Source organism: Aythya ferina, assembly GCF_964211825.1.
Source record: "Aythya ferina genome assembly, chromosome: 3".
NCBI lineage: Eukaryota > Metazoa > Chordata > Aves > Anseriformes > Anatidae > Aythya > Aythya ferina.
In genome coordinates this window covers 25,984,655-26,006,355 of record NC_140298.1, presented here as the reverse complement: position 1 = coordinate 26,006,355, position 21,701 = coordinate 25,984,655, and the positions used below count along the sequence as shown (strand labels likewise).

Genomic DNA, 21,701 nt, shown 5'->3' with positions numbered 1-21,701 from the left:
CATGAGGTGGCACTGGTCAAGGAGCAGCCCTGAAAAAAAAACAGCCAATCCTGGCAGCACACAGTGGGGAGAGCAAGAGGTGGGGGTTTTCTTGACACTCCAGATTTCAGTTTGGATGCATTCTCAATTTTGCTTTTGTACAAGGTTTCTCTTGCTAGTTTGTGCTCAAGTGAAACCTAGCTACAGAGCAACAATTCACCAGTGCTTCTTTATGACAACCTAAAGACTGCTAAGCTTCAGCTGGCAGAAGAGACTGCCACACTTAGAAGTACTCCCCCAGCCTCACTGGGTTATCATCCCCATTTCTTGTGTTGGAGGCACTAAAGGATCCTGGCAACCTGACCCACAACTGGGTTGGTTTTGGAGGGAGATTGTTTCTTTTGATGTTTGCTTTTGTTGTTGTTTTGCTTTTTAAACGGGTATGTTGCCCCCATATTTTCATCTCAAATATTGAACTAGGGCTGAAAGACTTCTAGATTTAGGAAGCATTATAAATTTAGTAGGAGTGTTTACTGATTAATAATAAAAATCTGTTAGAGTAAGTAGAGTAATACAATATTTCAAAAGAGCTGCAGAAGTTATCTTAAATAACCTCTTTTTTTTTTTTTTTAATGTGCATGTTGTCTGAAGTTGTCAGCAATTTTTCTACTGACTTGACATGAAAGAACTGGGCTATACATTTACTGAATAATTTCAACCCTTTCTAATTCAGCTTTTTCCTCTTCTAGTAACATTCTGCCAAAATAAATTTGTTAAACTCTACCTTGAATTCTCTATGTACTTTGTATAAATTTTTACTGTAATTTAGCAGTACCTTGATTTGTGAAACCTTATCATTAAATTGCCTTTCTCTGTCTTTATCTTTTATGGCATCCGTAGAAGCTCTTAAGAAAATGTGTTATTTACAAAGAAATCTAGTTCTTGTATTTCTAGTAGGTAGCTCTTCTAACATTTTTTTTTTTTCTGTTATTTATGTATCTGGGTAAATGCTTTTCAACAAATTGACACGTCTGTATCTTCAAACATGCACTGATGTGGGACATGGTTTCTTTAGGTCACCATGTCCCACACTGTCTTGTCTTTGAAAAATGAGTTCCTATGAAACGCTTATTATTAAATATATTCGTATCACATATTTTTTTTCTTAATGCCAACAACACTGATGAGTGTTGCATTTTTTCAATTACTCAAGTCACAAAACATTTGAGAATTAGCATTTTATTGATATTACTTATAAGTTTGGAGTAGGAGAATAAATGCAAATTTCATAGATCTTGCAGTATTCTGAGCAGGCTAAAACACAATAAAACAAAACATTCCACATTACCAAATATTAAAGAAACAAGTAGCATTAAGAGGAAATGAATAAGAAAAGTGTAAGAGGAGGGTAGAAACAAGGCATAACATCATAGATGTAAGAAAACTGGCTTGAGACTTTGAACTTCAGCATATCTGCCATGTATTGGTTTGCAGTTGCACAGTTATCTCATTCGTCCAGACAAAGTTACCAGGTTTTTTAAGATACAGTGCTTAGTTTTTTTTTGTTGTTGTTGTTGGTTTTTTTTTTGTTGTTTTTGTTGTTGTTGTTGTTGTTTGTTTTATATATATATAGAACTATATTTCGAAAAGAAAGAGCTAAATGATTCACCGCGTGGCCTACAGGGAATTTTGGTGAGTATAATATCCCCTTTGTGATTTGTTTCCATTTTCAGTATGTTTAAACATTTTAATCAAATTTAAACAATAGAGAAAAGAAATTGGACAATACTTCTTAAGATACTTCTTTTTCGGTAAAGAATTGTCATAAAGTTCAACTTGAGAAGTACTCATCTGTTTTGTTATGTTTTTCTGAAGATGTAACAGTGCTCTGTTGTATTACTAGTCACTCTGAATACACCAAAAGAGAAAAATAAGAAAAGGAATAAAAATAACATTTTAAAGGCACACCTTATAAACCTGTTGAAAAGGAAGACTGTACTACGAATGACACGTGCTGTGCGGGATTCTTCATGCTGAGATCTGGACAATGTTAAACCATCATCCATGTGACCTTCATGGTGCATTATTGCCTGCAAAACAAAAATAAGAAGCCATCATGCAAAATTAAACTTGATTCACAAATAAGAAGTATGAAAATTCACACAGTAAGTCAGGGAAGGAAATGAAGATGTCATATTAAAAATATGGGAGATTTAATTGAAAACAGATAATCTGTATTTTACTTCCTTATGTTCAAAGACACACTTGTACAGAGCCAGCAGATCCAGAGCCACAATAATCCCAAAGCCACAGCTTCTGTTAACAATATACTTTATAAATATGTGTGTGCTTGTGTTTATATATATATATATATATATTTGTACATATGCAAACATTTACATATACATAAATACATTCATATATATAAAAATCAAAAGACTAAAAGGGTTGGTTTGTGAGACTTTTTTGTTCACCTTAAAAACTCTTCTGTTACACAGAAGGAGATCCCTCAAGGACAGACAAGATGTTAAAAAAAAAAAAAAAAAAAAAAAAGATGGCATTCTTTACTAGCCCAACAGTATTACTGTCATCAGTTCTGACTGTGCCTCAAGTCAGAAACTAGAATTATTTTAAACAATAACTATATAAATTATTATTATAAATTATATGTATATAAAACAATGTATCCTAAATGTATATTATTTTTATATAAAATATTTAAAGAATACATAAATGTAGGTCTGTGTAGGTAGATTATACACACAAATTATATATATGTGTGTGTGTGTATGTATATATATATATATATATATATAAAGTTATAAGGCATAAACTTCTAAGTATACTAGATCTTACTCCAGCTTTATGCTTCTGGCATGTAGAACAGTCATGGAAAATACTACACGGTGGATAAACACTACGTTATCTCTGGTAAGAATTGTAACGTCTCCTTATTTTATTTTCATAAAAGAATGCAAAAATATTTTTTTCCTTGCTGAGAAATTTTCTTGCAAAGTTTACAGAATCACAGAATTTTCCAGGTTGGAAGAGACCTCAAGATCATCGAGTCCAACCTCTGACCTAACGCTAACAATCCCCACTAAACCATATCCGTAAGCTCTACATCTAAACGTCTTTTAAAGACTTCCAGGGATGGTGACTCCACCACTTCCCTGGGCAGCCTGTTCCAGTGTCTAACAACCCTTTCAGTAAAGAAGTTCTTCCTAACATCCAACCTAAAACTCCCCTGGTGCAACTTTAGCCCATTCCCTGTCACCAGGCACGTGGGAGAACAGACCAACCCCCACCTCACTACAGCCTCCTTTAAGGTATCTGTAGAGAGCAATAAGGTCGCCCCTGAGCCTCCTTTTCTCCAGGCTGAACAAGCCCAGCTCCCTCAGCCGCTCCTCGTAGGACTTGTTCTCCAGGCCCCTCACCAGCTTTGTCACCCTTCTGTTGAACATTTACAATAAACACTAGGACTAACACAGCTTCTGGAAGATGAGAGAATCTTTATCCTGCTTTATTATCTTAAGATAATAGTAGTCTGCTTGATCATGGTTGGTATTTGGGACTTGAAACCAACACTGAGCATTCTACCACAGAAGGTAATACACTCAGAACATGAAAAGAGAAGACTTTAAATTAAATGTCCCCTCTTTCCAAACTGCAGCACACTGAAGAAAGAAACGTTAACATATAATACAGGCTATTACTTGTATTTTAGTTTTCCATTAACTGTGTCCAGATTTATCAGTTTGTGGGTTAATATCTATAGGCAAGTAGATATGTAGATGTTCAGCTTTCAGTTTGGGACTTAAGTGTATCACATGAATTTGGCTTTCAGTATGCAACTGAAAAGCCTTTACACTGAAACAAATAAATGCTTAAAATATTTTAAAACTAGAAATTAGCTGTTTCCTGTAGTTCTCTTCACTTTCCCTCTCTGCCTTATCAGACTGTGATTGAATGAAATGCTGTTTACAGTCTTACCTTGCGCTGCACAGAACCCATTCTTACAGACTTTGCATCAGCGGACTGGTACGTGAGCCACAAGCCAGTGTCTACATGTTGTATGAAGCATATTGAATCTCCGTATTTAATTTCAGGTGCTCCCATTCCATCCACCTCTTTTCTTGTCCCTATGTCCAACTTTTCCTAAATGAGGCCAAAAAATATGAGAACAATTACTGACATTAGTATTTGCATCAAATATTGAATACTCGGCAGTTTTCAAGTATAGGATCTATAAGAGTATGTAAGAGTTTTCTTCAGTGAAACAATTAAAAGTTAGTGGAAGTATAACATCTAGTTAAATATTTAGGGAAAAGATAGTGATACAGATCCCATTTGCATAAAAACATGGCTCATTATACTAGGAGAGTGTATTCATTTCACCTGCCTGGGAAAGAACTTTTATCTTAATTGACAGTCCATGTCATTACTGAGACATAAAGCTTACAAAACAGTAACAAATACATTGAATTCTCTAGCTGAATCAAGCACTAAACTCCAGCAGGTTTTTTTCCTCCTTTTCTCTTTTCTTTTCTCTTTTTCCTTCGTACTGGGAAAGTTGAACACCTCCCTGCAATTTATCTCCACCTGTCAAAGAAAGACTGTCTTTAGCCTGCCACTGTATATTAGCCTATTACTGCCTAACAATAGGTTCAGTATTTCCCAAGAAAATAAAACCATTTCACACTGGTCTGTTGACATGCTGTAAAAGAAGAATGTCATGCCCATGCATCAATACAACTGATGTCCTATAGAGACGGCAGGTATTTCAGAAGTATCTAGCTCTTACAAGAACAAACTGCTTTCCCACACACATCAGTTTATAAGACAAACATTCTATGCATCCAGGTTCATGACAGATCTCTTTAATCTCTCCCAGAGCATATGGCTCAACTTGATATAAATCTTGTCTGCCTGGACTAGTTGTAAAAACCACAGTTAAGTATGGACAAAAATGCATTGCAAAGGATTTATAGCATCTTCTTAACATTAAGAAGGGCGTTAACATAGCTATTTCCAAAACTTCTCAAGGGGTTTTGACCTTCACGGCAGGCTGGGTCTACCACCCATTCCTGAGGCTGTAACACCAGCTCCAGTTTAATCAAGAATCTTCTCCACTGAGTGTAACCAAAAACCTTGGTTAGTTCTGATTCACGTGATTGAGACATAAATGTAAAAACTACACACAATTCTTATGGGTGAAAGGGAATACATCATTATTATTGCAGTTGAAACTGAGACCACAGGAATAGTGCAGTTGCTGTTTCATTCACCCTTTCACATTTTCAACAGAGCAGAGACACTTACTGGTGCAGTAACTGCAGTATTCTGCTTCTTTAATTGCTCACCCATACCCAGACAAGAAGCTGCTTAATTTTAATTTTTAAAAAGAGTATTTACACCATACACATGTACCATGAAAAGCTGGGGATACAGTTGCACCATAAAATATGGCAGAGACTGGGCTTTTGAAATAAAAACATAAACTCTAATTTATCAAAGGAATTAAAAATATATATATTAAATAAAGTGAAATAGTTTTCATAATAAATAGTTTTCATGCTACAATTAGGAATGCATTTTGAAGAACTTAAAAGAAAAATAAGATAAATTAATATTCAGTTGGAACTGTTATTATAATTTTTCATAACTAAGCTCCCAGAGATATGTTCATCAATCCAGATTGTTAAACTGTTCTAGGATACATATGTTAATTTCACTATCTTGTAAACATCTCACCTCTGTAAATGCTTAAAGTCTTATTAAAATCCTGTTCATTGATAGATGGTAATAACTGATTTATTAGTAAATCTGATGCCAATTAGCAAGTTACTATGTGCTTCTATTTAATTACCAATTCATTATTTTGTTCACATTTTCTCCAAATGTTGTATTAAATTGTTTCAAGAGCAAGCACAAATAACCTTAACACGTAGCAAATAAAAGCAGCTGGAAACTGAAAAGCTACTTACAGTAGAACATTACACACAAATAATGATGTAGGAAAAAAAATATAAATTAGGTCCTGCTATCACAGGAGGGACAGCCTGATTTCAGGTCCAGTGTTTTGAATCATCTTCATAACCAGAAGGTAACGTGAGCCTGTGTGAAAGTGTTGTGTTTCTACATCTTAAGGTTATTATTTTTTCTAATGTCTTCTCACAACCAACTTCTTAAGATGTGATGATGTGAATTCACAAATTATCTCATAAAACACTGTGAACATTATTAGGAATTCTTAATTTTTAAATAATATTCTGTACTTCCTTATATCTACTAAGTATAACAGAAATTGAAGGGGTTTGATATTGCAAAGTTCATTCCACATTAAATTTATTCATGTTAAAATTATTTAGAAAAGAAATTGCAGTGCCAAACAAAATCTCTATCGTTGCTTATATACATGTAAGTAGACTGACAACTCTGCATGTAAGGTTTAGAGCCATGAGTGAGCCCCTTCAGTCACATTCAGTTGAGCTCTTTCCTGCAAGATAAAGAGTACAGCCAGGAAAGGATATGGTAAAAGGGAGATTGAATGTAGGTGAGAAAATGGAAAGCTAGTGGATCGTGTAGGGACAGCAGGCATCAGAGGAATCTTTTGGGAGCCTCAAGTCATTCAGCTATTGTGGGGAGTGAACAGAAACCAGAAGTGCTTATATATGGGAAGATTTGAGTGGAGTGCTGGATTCATGCCAATAAACAGCAGATATTTGAGAAAGTACGTATTATGAATCCACCTAGTTATCTACTTTAAAAAAGTTCATCATTGAAAATCAGGATCTAAAAAAAAAAGAAAAAAAAAAGACTAAAATAACAATGTTATAATTCAATAATTGTATATTGGTATGGACATCACATGGTGCATGTTTCCAGCCCACTACACTCTTACATTAACCTGTCATTACAAAAGCACCTGCAATGTCCTTCCATAGGATATTTCTAAATAAAAGCTTCTGTTTTGTTTGCGGTCTAGTCCCATTCTCAGACCATCAACTTTTTATACACAAATAAAGATCAAAACCCTTCTTTCGTTACACTGAAACATAAAAAGAAGCAATTATTAGCAACAGTCTGCAAACTGCCTTAGTGATGCAAAGCAGTAAGAATACACTGGAAATGAACAGATTTATTGAACAATGTTCCAGATTTTCTCCAGAAGGACATGCTTGTTATAAACATAGTTTTTATTTCATGCATACAAGAATAAAGGCCAATTCCCCCATATTTTTGTAGGCTAAATGGGCAAAATCATTTTTACATGATTTTATCTTAATGTCAAACAAAATTATTCTATTAAGCCTAGCCTTAAATGTGTTATTTTGCTCAAATATTTCTCTACATGTATAATTCCTTTCAATTTCCAGAAAAGGATTCAAGTGATTAAGGCTTGTCCTTTCAATTTTATCTTTTGTCATCTGACCCAACCTATACCTTCTGTGGCACACTTTCAGGACTGACTGACATTCTAGCAGATCTCACTGACTGGAAAGAGCAAATTCATGACCGCTTTTTAAGCTGACATTAATGTATTTCCTATGAAATTTTTTACAAAGAAACAGGTGATGACATAAAAATACAAGCCATAGATTTTTTAAAAACATTATTTATCTCATTCAGCTGAAAAGATGGTGGAGAGGAAAAGTGGATTGTATATATAAATATTTTTCAATTAGGTAAAGTGCCTTATTTCAGTGCAAAGGTGATATTAAATTATTATTATTTTTTTTTTTAATCAAAGAAAACTATCAGTATTTAGCACATGCAAAAGAAATAAATCTACAGAACGTAATCACTGCAAACTTGAATCTGCAAAACAATTATATGTTTGGGGCAATAAATTGGAGAAATCTGTGGATATCGCATGCTCTGTAAAGACAGACAGAAGTAAAAAAAAAAAAAAAAAAAAAACACAAACAAAAAAAAACCTCCAAATTTCAATTGCCTGAATGCTTAATTTAATTATCATATAATGATAATTATTAGAGGGCATTATTATCCCTCTAATTATGCCCCCTTAATGAGGGCATAAAACACCATTCGCTGAAAAAAAGGAAAATGAAAAAAGAGAAAAAAACTTAGCTCTTCAAAATATTCTTGTCTTCTGAGTGCTCTTTGTCTTGTGATATCTTTACGCTTTCACATTTCTTTATTTTGCTGAATTTAAAGAATTTTAACTTGTAAGAAGTTTCTGATATACTTATTTTTTAACTTCTACATCAGAATGTTGTGTTTTGGGTAGGAAAGAAAAAAAAAGAGAGAGAGAGAGATGTGTATGTGTGTGTTCACATATGTTACTTTGAGTACCTGGGAAAAGTATTCTGCTCTGGATATAGCATTACTGAAAACTTGAGCTTTCTGATTCTCTCACACTTAATTTTTAAATGCAGCACTGGCAAACTACTGTGTTTAGTAAGTTTAGTAAGTCTCTTGCAAATAATACAGTTAAAAATAAGAGTAAATGTTGACAATTTACATTTCTTCTGAATCTTCAGATTTAGAGGGGATACATTGTCAGTATTTTCTCTGCAAACGTGAAAGCTCCTTTTCAATTGGCAATTGAAATGATCATCTTCTAGTTATTCTTCTGTCTTTCTTCTAGTTGTTAATTATACTCGGTTCTTTTTTTAATCAGTGAAAAGAGATTGGAATTATTACCAGTTATGATTATGCTTCACTGATTCCATACCTTGGAAGAACGAAAACAGAACGCCGTGGATTTTACATCTGCTTTCTCTTTATCTGTAAGAAGAAGACTCTTGTCATCCAGGAGACTTAAATATTTTCCTGTTGTTATATGCCTTAATCTGAATGGCTGTCCCCATCTTATGTGGCTGCCACTCCACCTAAGAAAGTTCAGAGGAAATGTTTTGGTTTTTTAAAACAAGATACAGAATTTAACTCTTGAGGAGGATATTCTAAAGCACATTATATTACTAAAAAGTCAGTAAAAGTGTAAAATTACACATATTGTCAAGTCATGAACCTCAACTACTGTATTGTGTCTGGAAAAAAAACATCAGTTCTCCATCTTTCATATCATGGGCCATTCTGAGGAGCTACCTTTTCTCTAGTCTGATTCAATTTGGACCTGTGGACCCTAAAAAAAATAAAATAATAAATGTACTGCAATTGAGCCATGTTTCTAGTTCATGTCTGTACAACAGGAAAAAGAACAATTTGTGTGCGCTTAGATGAAAAGCCTTCTGAGCAGCAAGTAGGTGGTCAAACCATTTCTGACTAATTATATTCCTTTTCTGCAACATGAGAATACACATTCCTGTCACTTTACAGGAAAGCAAGCCATGCTACATGATAGTATCTGGTGTTCCATGGTAAGCCATCCAGGAGGCAAGCATGAACAGAATCAATATTATATTTGCCTGTCATTTCAGGAAGGACTCGTCCTGATGGAAGGTTTCCTGTAGGGATTTATGAATAGTCATGTGCCTGCAGTTTGTCAGTGAATGTATACAGCCATTTGAATACCGTACAAGAAAATACGTAGGTGATGGAGTGAGTGTTATTCTTGGGACTTGTTTTATATTATTTTTTTCTGGGAAGAAAGTTATGTTCTGGAAAGAAAGATTACTACTATCATTGCTTAGTCATTATGCCTGTTCCTCTCACAATTTCTCTCAGTCACGTGTGTTAAAATATTTATACACTTCAAAGGTTTTTATACAGTGCCTGTCAAACTGAAACACATGACAGTCTTAATAGAAACCTGCAATTTCTCAAATTCCCACATTCTTCTGGCACCACAGTTTACTAGAGAAGTTTTTGTTGTTGTTGTTGGTTGGTTGGTTGGTTGGCAGGTTGTTTTTTAAATTTTTAAACTTTTGCCTTGCAAGACATTCAAATGGCTTAAACAAGTTTGAGGTGGCACGTGTATATTATATAATTAGAAAGGTTTTTCTTTAGAATGTCATACACATGTATAAAACCAGAAAATCATGAGATCACCAATAGCTATGGCAACTTAAAATTTAAAAAAAAAAAACAACATATATACTGGAAAAGCTGCAATATAAACACATGCTTTCTATGGTAAGTTATTTTTTTGTTAAAATGATATACCACTTTTTGAGGAAGATTTAGTATTATCAATCCAGGTATACAGCTATCAATAGGATTTTGTAGAAACCCTGTTACTGTACTAAAAGCACCCTGTTGAACTGACTTCTTTTCTGAGGGAGGTTTTACTTACGCAACTCTTAGAGTCTCTAATCGCCAAAGAGAACGTGCATGAATTGAGACAGCACCACCTTCGTAATGGACAGTTCTGAAAACCAAGCAAAGACACATACTGAATGTTCAGCTTTGTTGTAAAAAAATCATTGTATTTGCTTTACAATTGAACTACATCTCTCATTTTAAGGCATCCAAGATAATTACTGCAATTGTCACATTCTCAAGTTTATCATATTCAAAATTAGCTTTTATCAATTAAGCCTTCAGACCTAGTTATTCAATTTTTATTTGAGTTGTCTTTGGCATCCATTATTGTGATACCTTTAAAAATGAGATTTATATGGTGTTCTCTTAGACATCTTTCTTACAGTAATTTTTTTTAAGGATGGAGATTGCAGGAAAAGACAAACAAACAAACAAAGATAATTACAATATTTATAGCTTCTAACAGAAAAAAAAAATATCAAAAGATAAGGATTTGTGATCACTTTATACTGTTTACAAGAAAGGTAGCAATTTCTAAGAACTTCCACTGTGAAAATAACTATAAAATTTATTGCATTGAATTATGAAGAATCACCTGTTTGGTGTTGTATTTGATTTGATATCATAGCACCCAAGGTTTCACAAGCACAGTCTTCACACATCTCACAAGTTAACAGCTTCCTATTAACAAATTTGATATATAACTACCCATCTAGTTCTTTGCATATATCCAGAAATGAGTGTTTTTTAAAAAACAGTGAACCTAAAAAAGTTTTTTTTTTCCATTATTCTAAACATAGATATACAATACATAGTAGATCCGTTCAGATCCACAAAATAGATCACCAAAAGCACTGCATTAGGTAAATTGGCTTCTCTTTAGACCAAGCACTGAGGAGTCTTGTGGGTATTAAGTGCTGGCACTCCAAACTTAGACAGCCCTTCTTTGTACTGCTTCCTGCAGTACAAAGTACTTTTTGCAGTACCTTTATTGCTGCCCTAAACCACTGCCAGAATTTTAAAACCTAGGCCCTTACTTTGGGAAAATGAAAAAAGGATTCACATATGCAAAGGAATGCTGTCACTATCTTTATCAGATCAAGCATGCAAGGAAACACTCGCAAGTGTATGGCCCAGTTTTACAAATCCTGGAATAGTTTAAGGATCAAGTAAACATTGTGATCTTCAACCAAGATGTGACACTGCCAAAAACAGACAGAGGCTTAACTTTAGAGAATATCAATGCTGAGATTTGGGGCATTTCCCATTGTTGGTTAGAAAGATTTTTCTTTTTAATAGTCAGGCACCTACTTAGGAACATAATAGGATTTAGCTTCCAAAGCCCTCCTGTAGATGTAATCCAGAGGCACTGATTGCTTAGTACAGAGGAAAAAAAAAAAAAAAAAAAAAAAACAACAAACACTGAAAGACATCGTTCAAAACCAAAATAGTAAGTTAGAGTATACTCCTCTGTATAGTCAAAATACTAAATAAATATTCCTCACTACAGAATCATTCACACTCAATATTCATGAGTCATGCATAAATATAACCATTAGCATGTTCCGTGTGTGAAGAAAGAGTTCTAGGTGCATATATAAATATGTTCAAAGTCTTCCCCTGGATTTCATGGACAGTATTTTCTCCACTTATCTTAGTCATTTGCTGGAGTGGTTATCTGCTAATAGCAGCTGACAAGTATTAGCAAGCCTCTCATATTTCTTTCACAGAAGGGAACAAAACTCAAAGTCAATCTTATCTTTTGTTGAAATTGACCTTCACTAATACAGTAAAATGCAAATGATAATCTTGTATTCATCTGCTTCGTTATTCAGACACTCTCTTCTCTGCTGGCATTTGTTTAATTTTTTGTTCTACAACTAACAGACTGGGTTGGGTTTGTAAAATCAAAATAACTAGATCAGATATCATCCATTTTTTTATGATTACATTCTGGCTTACGTCTATATGCACCTCACTGACAAAAAAGCATTCAGAATTCTTGCACTCACGTAATACAGGATTTTACAATTTTATTCAGCAGTTTTCCAGTCATTAAATATACAAGAAACCAGGTATTATACTATCAAATTAATTTTAAAGCAAAGGCTTAAATTAATCAGAGTATTTCACTTTTGAGTTGATACCTTGTTACTTTTCAGGGATTAGTTTTTCTCACATTGGAAACAGAAGCTGTCACCAATTTCTACAAGTACTTTTTTGAAGTGAGCTTTGGATTATACATAGCAGTGGGATCACTGTAATTTAAAACATCTAAAAAAACTCCCATTATGAACTTAAAAGAATGGTTTCTCATGGATGAAGTAGTTTCCTTTTATGTGACTGTCCATTCATTATTTTATCTGTTCTTTCAAAGGGTAGATATCTGTCTTGGAATGGTAATGTAAAACAACAACAACAAAAAAAAGGGGTAGGGGGAGACACATAAGGGAAGAAATCCTAAATACAAACTTTTAATTTGTTTACCAAAAAGAAGGAAAATAAATAAATAAATAAATAAATAACACAAGCAACCAAAAAAAAAAAAAACAACACCACAGATCCTGGGATTGTCTCTTATATCCATATGAATAAAGGGATACAGTAGCAACATGGTGTGCTACAGCAATCTAGAGAGGTATTAAAAAAGCTGTAGGGCTATGGATCAAGGATCCCTACAAGGAAGTAAAAGCAAAAGCCCAAAGACTGGGGTCAAGGATGGAGCTCCAAGACTTTTTATAGGCAAGACAGAAAATACATGCTTAAAAAACAAAACAAAACAAAACAAAAAAGCACTCCATCACAAAGCACTAGAATCTAAAAATCTGGCCTTTAGCTCTTTAGCTAGATATTATTTTCTTTATGGAAAATGTGGAAGTTAGGTTTGCGTGAAAGATCTCATCTTTTAGTCACCTGGTCATGTTGCCCGACAGCACCTGAGTAAACTCGTAACCTAGAAACCTTCATCCCTTTTTATTTTGTCTGAGAAATCTAAGGTTCACTTTTTACTCCTTTCATTGAAATGAATGTAGTAAACTGCTCTGAGAGTGTTCAAATCAACTTCCTTAGCAATTGATCTGTATAAAAACATTATTTGATAGGATGCACCTAGTTTATTTTTATATACTCTATGCAACATCTCTGGGCTAAAAAGGAAGTATGGTTTATAACATTTTAATCCTTTCTGAAACTGGCACTATTAAGCCATAGATATTGATATTACTAGTCAAATGAGACATTGCTTTTAATGACATGTGAATAACCAAAAAAAAAAAAAAAATAATAATTCTCTTTGACAATCAGAGTAATCAGAGATTTACAATGATATGTTGGAGAAAATAAAATGTCAGGTTGCAAAGTGCACAGAAGATGCATGCACATATCTTGCCAAACAGTAGAGAAGGCCTGTGAATTACAAAAGCTTAGTATGAAATTATAAATAATGTAAATGCATGAGGAATGGAAAAATAAAAGCAGAAAAACAGAGGACAACAAGAGCTACAATGAGTCAGTCTTCCCCTAAAAAGCTCAAGATAATTTGTACCTTCTTAGCCACACCCATAACACTAATACTTAATGTTTTCTTCCTCTTCTTTCCAAAATACTTTATTTCCTCAATCTATGTTTATGGACTAAGGATAATAAATTTCTTCCTGGCTATGATGTTAATCCATTTAATCCCCCTTAACGTCAAGAGTCAAAGGAGCAGGAACTCGCCAATGCTTCATAGGGCCACAATCAGAGCTGCAATTACTGCACCATGGACAGCGCACACTGGGCAGAACTAGCACTCCTTGAGATACCAACTCAATTGGGGAAGAATTTTTCATTCAATTGAGATTACAAATACACAAGCAAAGTCTCAAAATAGTAATTTGCAAAGGGTACCAAAAGAAAAAAGCGCCACCATTTCTGCAGGAAAAAAAAAGGCCAATGAAAGCAAAGACTGTTTCAAGGGATTTCAGACTGCTGGATAATTATACACAATCTTCCCCACCCCCAGAAAAAGAAGCATTAAAAACGGTTAAGAAATTTCTCATATTCAAAACGGGAGGAGAAGAGTGGAAAAGACTACATAGTAGTTTGGTTTCAAGAAACAAAAAATGCACAACAAGGAAACGCTTGGGGTCTGCCTCAATCTCCAGACGCAATTCACACACCACTTTTATGTGTGTTTTAAATGATGGGAGCCAGGCCACAAATCATGAGGAAAGAAAAGAAGTCAAGATAAATACATGCTCCCAGCTACTGTGCTGTCACAGAAGTATCCCCTGGCTTTGAAGATAAACAGTATCAAAGCAACAGGCAAGAACAGCAAGCTGATTATACCATGTTTTCACTTGCATATCTACAACTATATCGATTTTTAATCTACCTAGAAATGTTTCTGAAATCTCAATCGAAGAGCTACAGAAACAACACTGCAAAGTTTAGGTCTAGCTTGCTATAGAAGACTAATGCATTTTAAATAATAAAAACACAATTTAAAGATTCTACACACAAGGCTTTAAGCACTGTCCTTAAACAAGCAACATACTTATTTAGAATTAGAACATACAGCAAACAGTATTTAATTCAGTGAAATTGTACATATATATATATGTACAATACTTAACCTTATGCTTGTTCTCTTTTTGTACCTCATCAGGGTCAGAATTAATGAAAACTGCCAGGGTCATGCCCAGACTCCCTGTAGTGTTTTAAAAACAATACCACTATTTCTTTTCTAGTGTAATATCAAGTAAACAAAATATCATCACATCAATATATCTACTTGCACTGCTTCCAACCAGAATGTTTTCTAATTATGAAGCTAACTAAGCCTAGCAAGTTCAGGCAAATCTACTTAAAACTGCTTCCCAAAGGAAAAAATACATTTCTGGGCAGAGAGAAGATCCTCCAGCATAGTGGTGAACATGCCACTATAATTACTAAAACCTATATTAAGATTTCTGATCCTACCTACTTCTTTTTGAGGGGCAAACAAGTTCAGGCAGTCAAAAAAAATTTCTTTTACTATTTTTCTTGAATTGTTACTTGCAAGAAACTATTTAAATCAGTCCTCTGAATCTTCCACTCCACAAATGCTTGAAGTTTTAAAATATTTATAGTTCACAGATGTAATCTTTGAATAATAGGTTACTGGCATTACATCAAAAGCCAAATATCACTGCATAAAATGTAGTGTTATCAGAGACAACTGAAGATTTTTCAGAAATTTTGATAAAATTCAGTAGGAGAGTAACATCAGAATGCTTCTTTCAGGTACCAGCTTCACTGATGCATGCTGAAGTGCACCAAAACACTTGGCAATTAGCCCAGGCACTTTGCCTCATCATATGCTGCGATCTGCTGTTGTCATTGCAGAAGGCACACACTACAGACAACACTCTACAGCTGCCTGCATGAGGAAAAAGGCAAGAAAGAGCCACTGCCACAGCAGCAACTCCATAAAAGCTCCCCCTCCTTCCAGAACTGAGGTAGCAAAGTGAGAGGACAGCATAGGACTGGGGTGGACTGTGCATTCAAGAAACAATGCAACAACTATCCAGTACAGGCCAAAGGAGACTTCTGGATGTCACTTATCTGAGGGAGGGAATAAAATCATCCTTCATCCTTCTAAGTCCATCCAAGCATTAGAATTGGATGCCCAGGGAAATGGTGGAGTCCCCATCCCTGGATGTATTCAGGAAACATGCTGACATAGCACTAAGGGGTATGGTATAGGACTCAGTAGGCCATGTTGATGGTTGTACTTGCTGATCTTGGTGGTCTTTTCCTAACCTAGATGATTCTATGATTCTAACAAGCCTATTATCTTGGGCAAATACTTTCTTTGCCTATGTCAGAAGTTGGCCATGAACATTACTCTTTTTTCCACTGCTAATTGTGTAGCTATATCTTACCATTCAATTACCAGGTCCCTCTTCCAAAAACACAGTGATTTCACCCTACCTTCCAGTGATCATGGTAGCACAATGTAAGAACTACCTGGGGGGACACACCAGCTCATCAATTAAGTGAGGAAACAAAGTACACCTTCAAAACAAATTGTGAGACATGAGAGATAACTTTATATGTTTTTTATAGGATTATATCTTCCACTGTACTAGGCCTCTTCCTGTGCAGATTTGGATGACCTTGCCTTGGAGGAAGATTTGTTATGCCCTGTAATCATTAATACACTATTTGCATTGTCACTGTATTGCAGGTCCCAGCTGTGCTAGACGCTGTTCCATAAGAGTATAAACAGCTTGAGAATATGTGTTTCATTTTGGACTTCTGGTAATCTCTGGAACACTTTTATACTCAAATTTATGTAACTGTATCAATGCTCTAAGAATAGAGGAAAACAGCAGTTAATTTTAGAAACTGCCTAGGAGGATCCTTCACATCAAAACAATTTATCCATTCCAGGATTAGATACCAGGTTACATGATAGAATAAAACTACTATTTTAGGGCTGTCTGATCTCTTACTTATTTGAAAAGGCATGAGAGAAGGCCTTTGCAGAAAAATAAAAATGAGATATGGGAATTAGTGAGTCAACAGACGTGGCACTTCTTAGTGTTCCTTCACACTGGCATTCTGCAGAGCTGAGCTGCTCTTTGGGTATACATGTACACTGAAACAAAACAAGCCAAGCACTGACACAGAAATCTATCACCAGACTATTTTGAAAGGCAATGAAAGGCTAACATGGAATTATTGCACTCCAAATATACCATACTTTAGCATGCCTTTTGTGCAAAAGTTGTGAACTTAAAATGAAAGATAAATAATTTATCTTAAAATTTTCTACCTAAATAATTTATGTTAAAATTTTCTACCTGTTAAAATTACCCATATTCTTAACATCATTCTACCAGCAGTTAAATACTACCCATCAAAATAAGGTATGCATCCACCCTGAAAATTTAGCAGTGTAACCAAAAGAAGGTGTAATATATGCTTTTAGATGTTATTTTGAATAGGCAAGAGTCCTAACTAATAGATATAGAAAGAGAATTTTAAAGCAATAACTAAATTTATTACCAAATTAGGGAGGAGAAAATGTGGGACATAGAATGCTCCATAAAATTAGAAGTAATCATAGATTTATGTTTATAAGTAAAAAACATTTATAACGCTTAAAAAAAAAAAAAAAAAAGGAGAATATGGATAAAAGAAATCAAACTATCAAACTTATTTTCAATCTGTGAAATAAAGCTCCTGAAGAACTGAAGAACTCCAGAATATCAAATCTGGCGTTTATGAGACACTGAGAGGCAATGCTTCTTGGCAATGCTCTCAGTAAAAATAAGGATATGTTGGTCCTATTTGTTGTGTACTAACTCTGCTTTCTTTGGGGAATTATGGAGCTAGGGGAAAAGGCAAACAGTGTAGAGAGAAGAATGGTCTGTTTTAAGGCACTGATCTGTAGTCTACGAAATGGAACCACAAAGATGCAACATCTGATTGCACAAGAAGAAAAAGTGAATTTTTTCCTACCTACCAACTCACTATTTTATTGTGCTTTCTGTATGTTACTCTTCTTGTAAAGAGAGACTTTTTTGTGTGTTCTTAAATTTTTAAGTTCATTACTGAAGTGCCTAAACATTCTACAGATCTGCAATTACACTGCAATTACGAACTCTGAAGGCGATTTTTGCAGGATTTGAACTGAAATATGAGCAAACACTATACAATCCTATTGATTTATCTTATTCCCAGTGTCACTTCTGGGGTGAGGATAGAAATAGTAGCAAAAAATTCCAAGCTATAATGGATTTATTACATAGTAATTAAAACTATGTAATACTAAGTATGTAAATTATGTAAATACATAAATTGTTAATATGTAAAACTAAAGCTTCAGAGTTTTGAAATAGCTTCTATTTTTTAAGAGTAGTTTTCTCTAAAACAAACAAAAAGCCAGGAAGCTGTCAAAAAATAATATGTGAAACCACTGAAGCTTGATCATTAATATTTAAAAATTCATAGAATAATTTTACATTTTTTTTATGTCAGTTTCCAATCTGATTTTTATCTTTATAAGGTATAGCATGAAAAATACTTAATACCTTTCTATTTGCGAACTGAGAAAGTTTATTGGAAATGAATAGTTCTTAAAATAAACAGAACTTTCTTTATTATAGAAGTGCAGCTAGTTAATACACGTATGCTGGATTGTCAAGTACACCTGAGATCAATTAGTAGCCTTGATTAGGCTACTAATCAAGTAGCCTAGATTAGTAGCCTTGAAGGACTCAGCAGTAATCTCAACGTACCATGTTCTGAGCTGTTCTATGTGGTACAGAAAAAAAAAAAAAAAAAACAAAACAAAAAAAAAAACACTGTATAGATTATAGATCATAATAAAAAATCAAAAAACACAGTAAGATTACTAATAACAGAAGTAATAAATGATGAGAAATAAAACAAAGGTGAAATAGTTTTGTATACTACATTCATAACCACAATAACAGGGTTAACATGCAGTTTAATACATCAGAACAAGACAATTATTAACATAACAGATACAAAGGTTAGTGGCACTTGTTCTCCTAGATTTGATTTTAAGCTAAGAAGTAAGGAAAAAAAAAAAAGAAATGTTAAATTCAAACGTTCAGTATTCAGCACCTACACACACAGCTAAGTGCATTTTGTTTCATGGTGCTGGACCAAATCCACTTCCAATACATACTACTATTTTACAAATGTAAAGACTTAATTAGTACAAAAAAATCACAAATCACAAAACCAAGACATTCACGTCCAAAGTTCATCTCAAAAACATTCCTTCATATGAGCAATAATACATCTCATAAGAATATCCTTCCAAAATGTATACTATCAGTGACATTCAATATTGAATCAGTAATACCTATTTTTATTCTATTCTAGACTGGAAACCTACCTTCTTTGTTCTTCTCCATGTTCACCTGAAGGGACTGTCAAGCATTCATCCATGTGACCATGCAACAACCTCAGAACATCCCCTCCTATCAGATATCCTGGAATGAAGACAGAAAAATGAAGTGAATCGGGTTGATTTTTTCTTGTTTTTGTTTTGTTTTTCTGTTTAAATTTCTTTTAAAAGAGGGCCAGAGGAAGGGGAAGATATCCCATGTCCCGAGGAGCCAAGTGAGAAGAGTTCCAAGTCAGCAAGTAGGAAACAGCAGATGAGGAGAAAGAGCCACCAACAAGAGACCGCACAGAGATAGTGCAACTCAAAAAAAGACTTATCCAACTAAAACTATGAAGCACTTCCCTCCCAGAACACAAAGTGGGAGACACCTCTTCCATTTCACCAACTCATTTTTGGCTTTTATTTAAGCTAAGGATTCCAATTTATATACTAACAATACACGGATGCATTTGTTCATTAATTATAAAATTCTTTTTCGTGTCTTTTGAACTGTTCTGTCAGAAAAGCTGGGAAGATCCACTCAAAACTCTGCTTGACTTAAGATTTACAAAATACAAATATTTTTTATTTGGGATCCAATGAAATAACTCCTATACATACTCCACCACCACTGCACATGCAAATCTAAAGCCAAACACTTGTCTCTCCAGCATACAGGGACAGATACAAATTCCTATTGTAACAAAAACGTTTAAAAATATTATTGGAATAATATTTGGAAACTATTTCTTTATTAGCAAGTTGTAAGTAATCTATGCAGTAAGACATCTGTTCAGGAAAACGCTCTTGAATGTCCAACATTCATACTGTATACATTTCACGGGTTTATTTTGATGCTACTATATACTCAGGAAATCTTTTTTAGGATATATTTTTTAATATCTTTGAAATCAGTTTCAGATTAGTATTTATGTGGCTAACTTCAGCACTGCATTTTTCAACTTTGAGATGTTCTGCCTGAGTAGCTATTTTGTTTTTCTTTTGTTTTGTCCCCCTCATTTATTTCACAGAACAAAATTAGCAAAATTACTTGATCTGACTCTAAAGTTCTTTTTGCCTTAGTTAACTGACTTCTGTGTAAAACAGTTTTGCTGAAATGTACATTAAAAAAAATCATTTTCTTCTATCTACCTCCCCTCAACATCTTAATTCATTTTATGGACTATTTATCCACCACTTTCACTTTAAAGTAATTTCACTTAACTAGAGTGGTTCACAAGTCCTGCAAAGATAAATGTGTTTTACTGTCTGTGAAAATACGTAGAACAGTAAAAGCCTGAACACATTTTTAATGGGAAGTTTTGATTAAGAGAAGGTATTACAGCACTTGTTGATCTGTTATGCTTATCTTTTCTTTACGAGGATGACAAAGCATTTATCAGATAGTAACAATTTATTTTCCTCTTCCCCCATTTTGATGTAATTTTCTCTAGTTTGGTTAGTTTTACTGAAGCGTATAGAATACGGTCATACACACTAAGCATCATATTCACATTCCCTTCACAAGACATATTCTTCTTTCCATCCCCTTGCAAACAGACTGTTTTCCATGTGACCCTCATCAGTGTTTTTTTACTTCAACATCTAGTTTTCAGCATTTTGTTATTTACTCCCAGTTCTCTTTTTCCCAAGTACTACCTCACTGCACATCCTTTGTTTTCCTCTCTGTCCATGTATTGAGTTCTTGTCTTTACTTTCTCAGACACATCATGCCAATTTATTGGCCACCTACTATCTCCCAACTTCAGATCCAAATTTTCTGTATTCTGATCTCTTTCTGTATTCTTTCTCTATACCTGCTATCTAGAAGGCCACATGTGAGACTGTGCCTGAAAAAGACTGTGCCTGAAAAGAGAGCAAAGAGGTTTTTAGCACAAATCTAGCCTGGACACAGCAATCCTAAACTGCAAATGCTCAGAAATCTCTGCTCAGCTGTGTTGGGTCTGTCTGAGCTGGAGTCACCTTTTCCCTGCAGCAGCCCACACAGTGTTGTACTCTGCACTCATAGCTGCAACAGCACTGATATCACTCCAGTGTTGTGTCTATTGCTGCGTAGTGCTGGCACAGTATCAGGACTCCTTCCAAGCCCCCAAGAGCCAGCAGGCTGGGGGTGGGCAGGTGATGGGGAGGGGACATTGCTGGGGCAGCTGACCTAAACCAACCAAAGGGATATTCCACCTGATAGGGTGGGGATATAAAAAGGGATATAACACCTGATGTCACACTCAGCAATAAAAGGGGGGGCTCTCGTGGGGGAGGGGGCTGTTCCTCCTGAACAACCACTACGTGTTTTGAGGCCCTGCTTCCCAGAACATGGCTGAACACCGCTAGTTGATGGGAAGTAGAGAATTATTTATTTTTTTCCCTCTCTCTGTGTTTCTGCGTGGACTGATTTTTAATTCTGTTTCTTTTTTTTCCTCCCCATTCCCTTTCCTTTTAATTAAACCTTTCTCATCTCAAACCTCGAGTTCTCTGTGTTGTATTTTCTCCCCCTTCCTCTTTGAGGAGAGGGGGAGTGAGAGAGCAGTTGTGGTGGAGCTCGGCTGCCCACCTGAGTAAAACCACCACATCAGCTTAAATCCTTGGTGTAAATGGGGAAATTTATCTAATAAGTTTTCTC

The 21,701-nt window shown here is 34.7% G+C and overlaps 1 protein-coding gene across 13 annotated transcripts in view; it reads right to left on the bottom strand.

Annotated features, from left to right (window-relative positions):
- RYR2 (ryanodine receptor 2) overlaps positions 1 to 21,701 on the bottom strand; it is a 428,706-nt gene that overhangs the window by 209,334 nt on the left and 197,671 nt on the right. For all 13 annotated transcript variants that reach the window (XM_084513246.1, XM_084513253.1, XM_084513254.1 and 10 more), the window contains 5 exons: positions 19,070 to 19,166; positions 10,202 to 10,276; positions 8,681 to 8,837; positions 3,973 to 4,137; positions 1,948 to 2,069 (listed from right to left, as the gene is read on the bottom strand). In XM_084513246.1, coding sequence (XP_084369372.1) covers positions 1,948 to 2,069; positions 3,973 to 4,137; positions 8,681 to 8,837; positions 10,202 to 10,276; positions 19,070 to 19,166 — 616 coding nt within the window. The remainder of the gene's footprint in view (positions 1 to 1,947; positions 2,070 to 3,972; positions 4,138 to 8,680; positions 8,838 to 10,201; positions 10,277 to 19,069; positions 19,167 to 21,701) is intronic.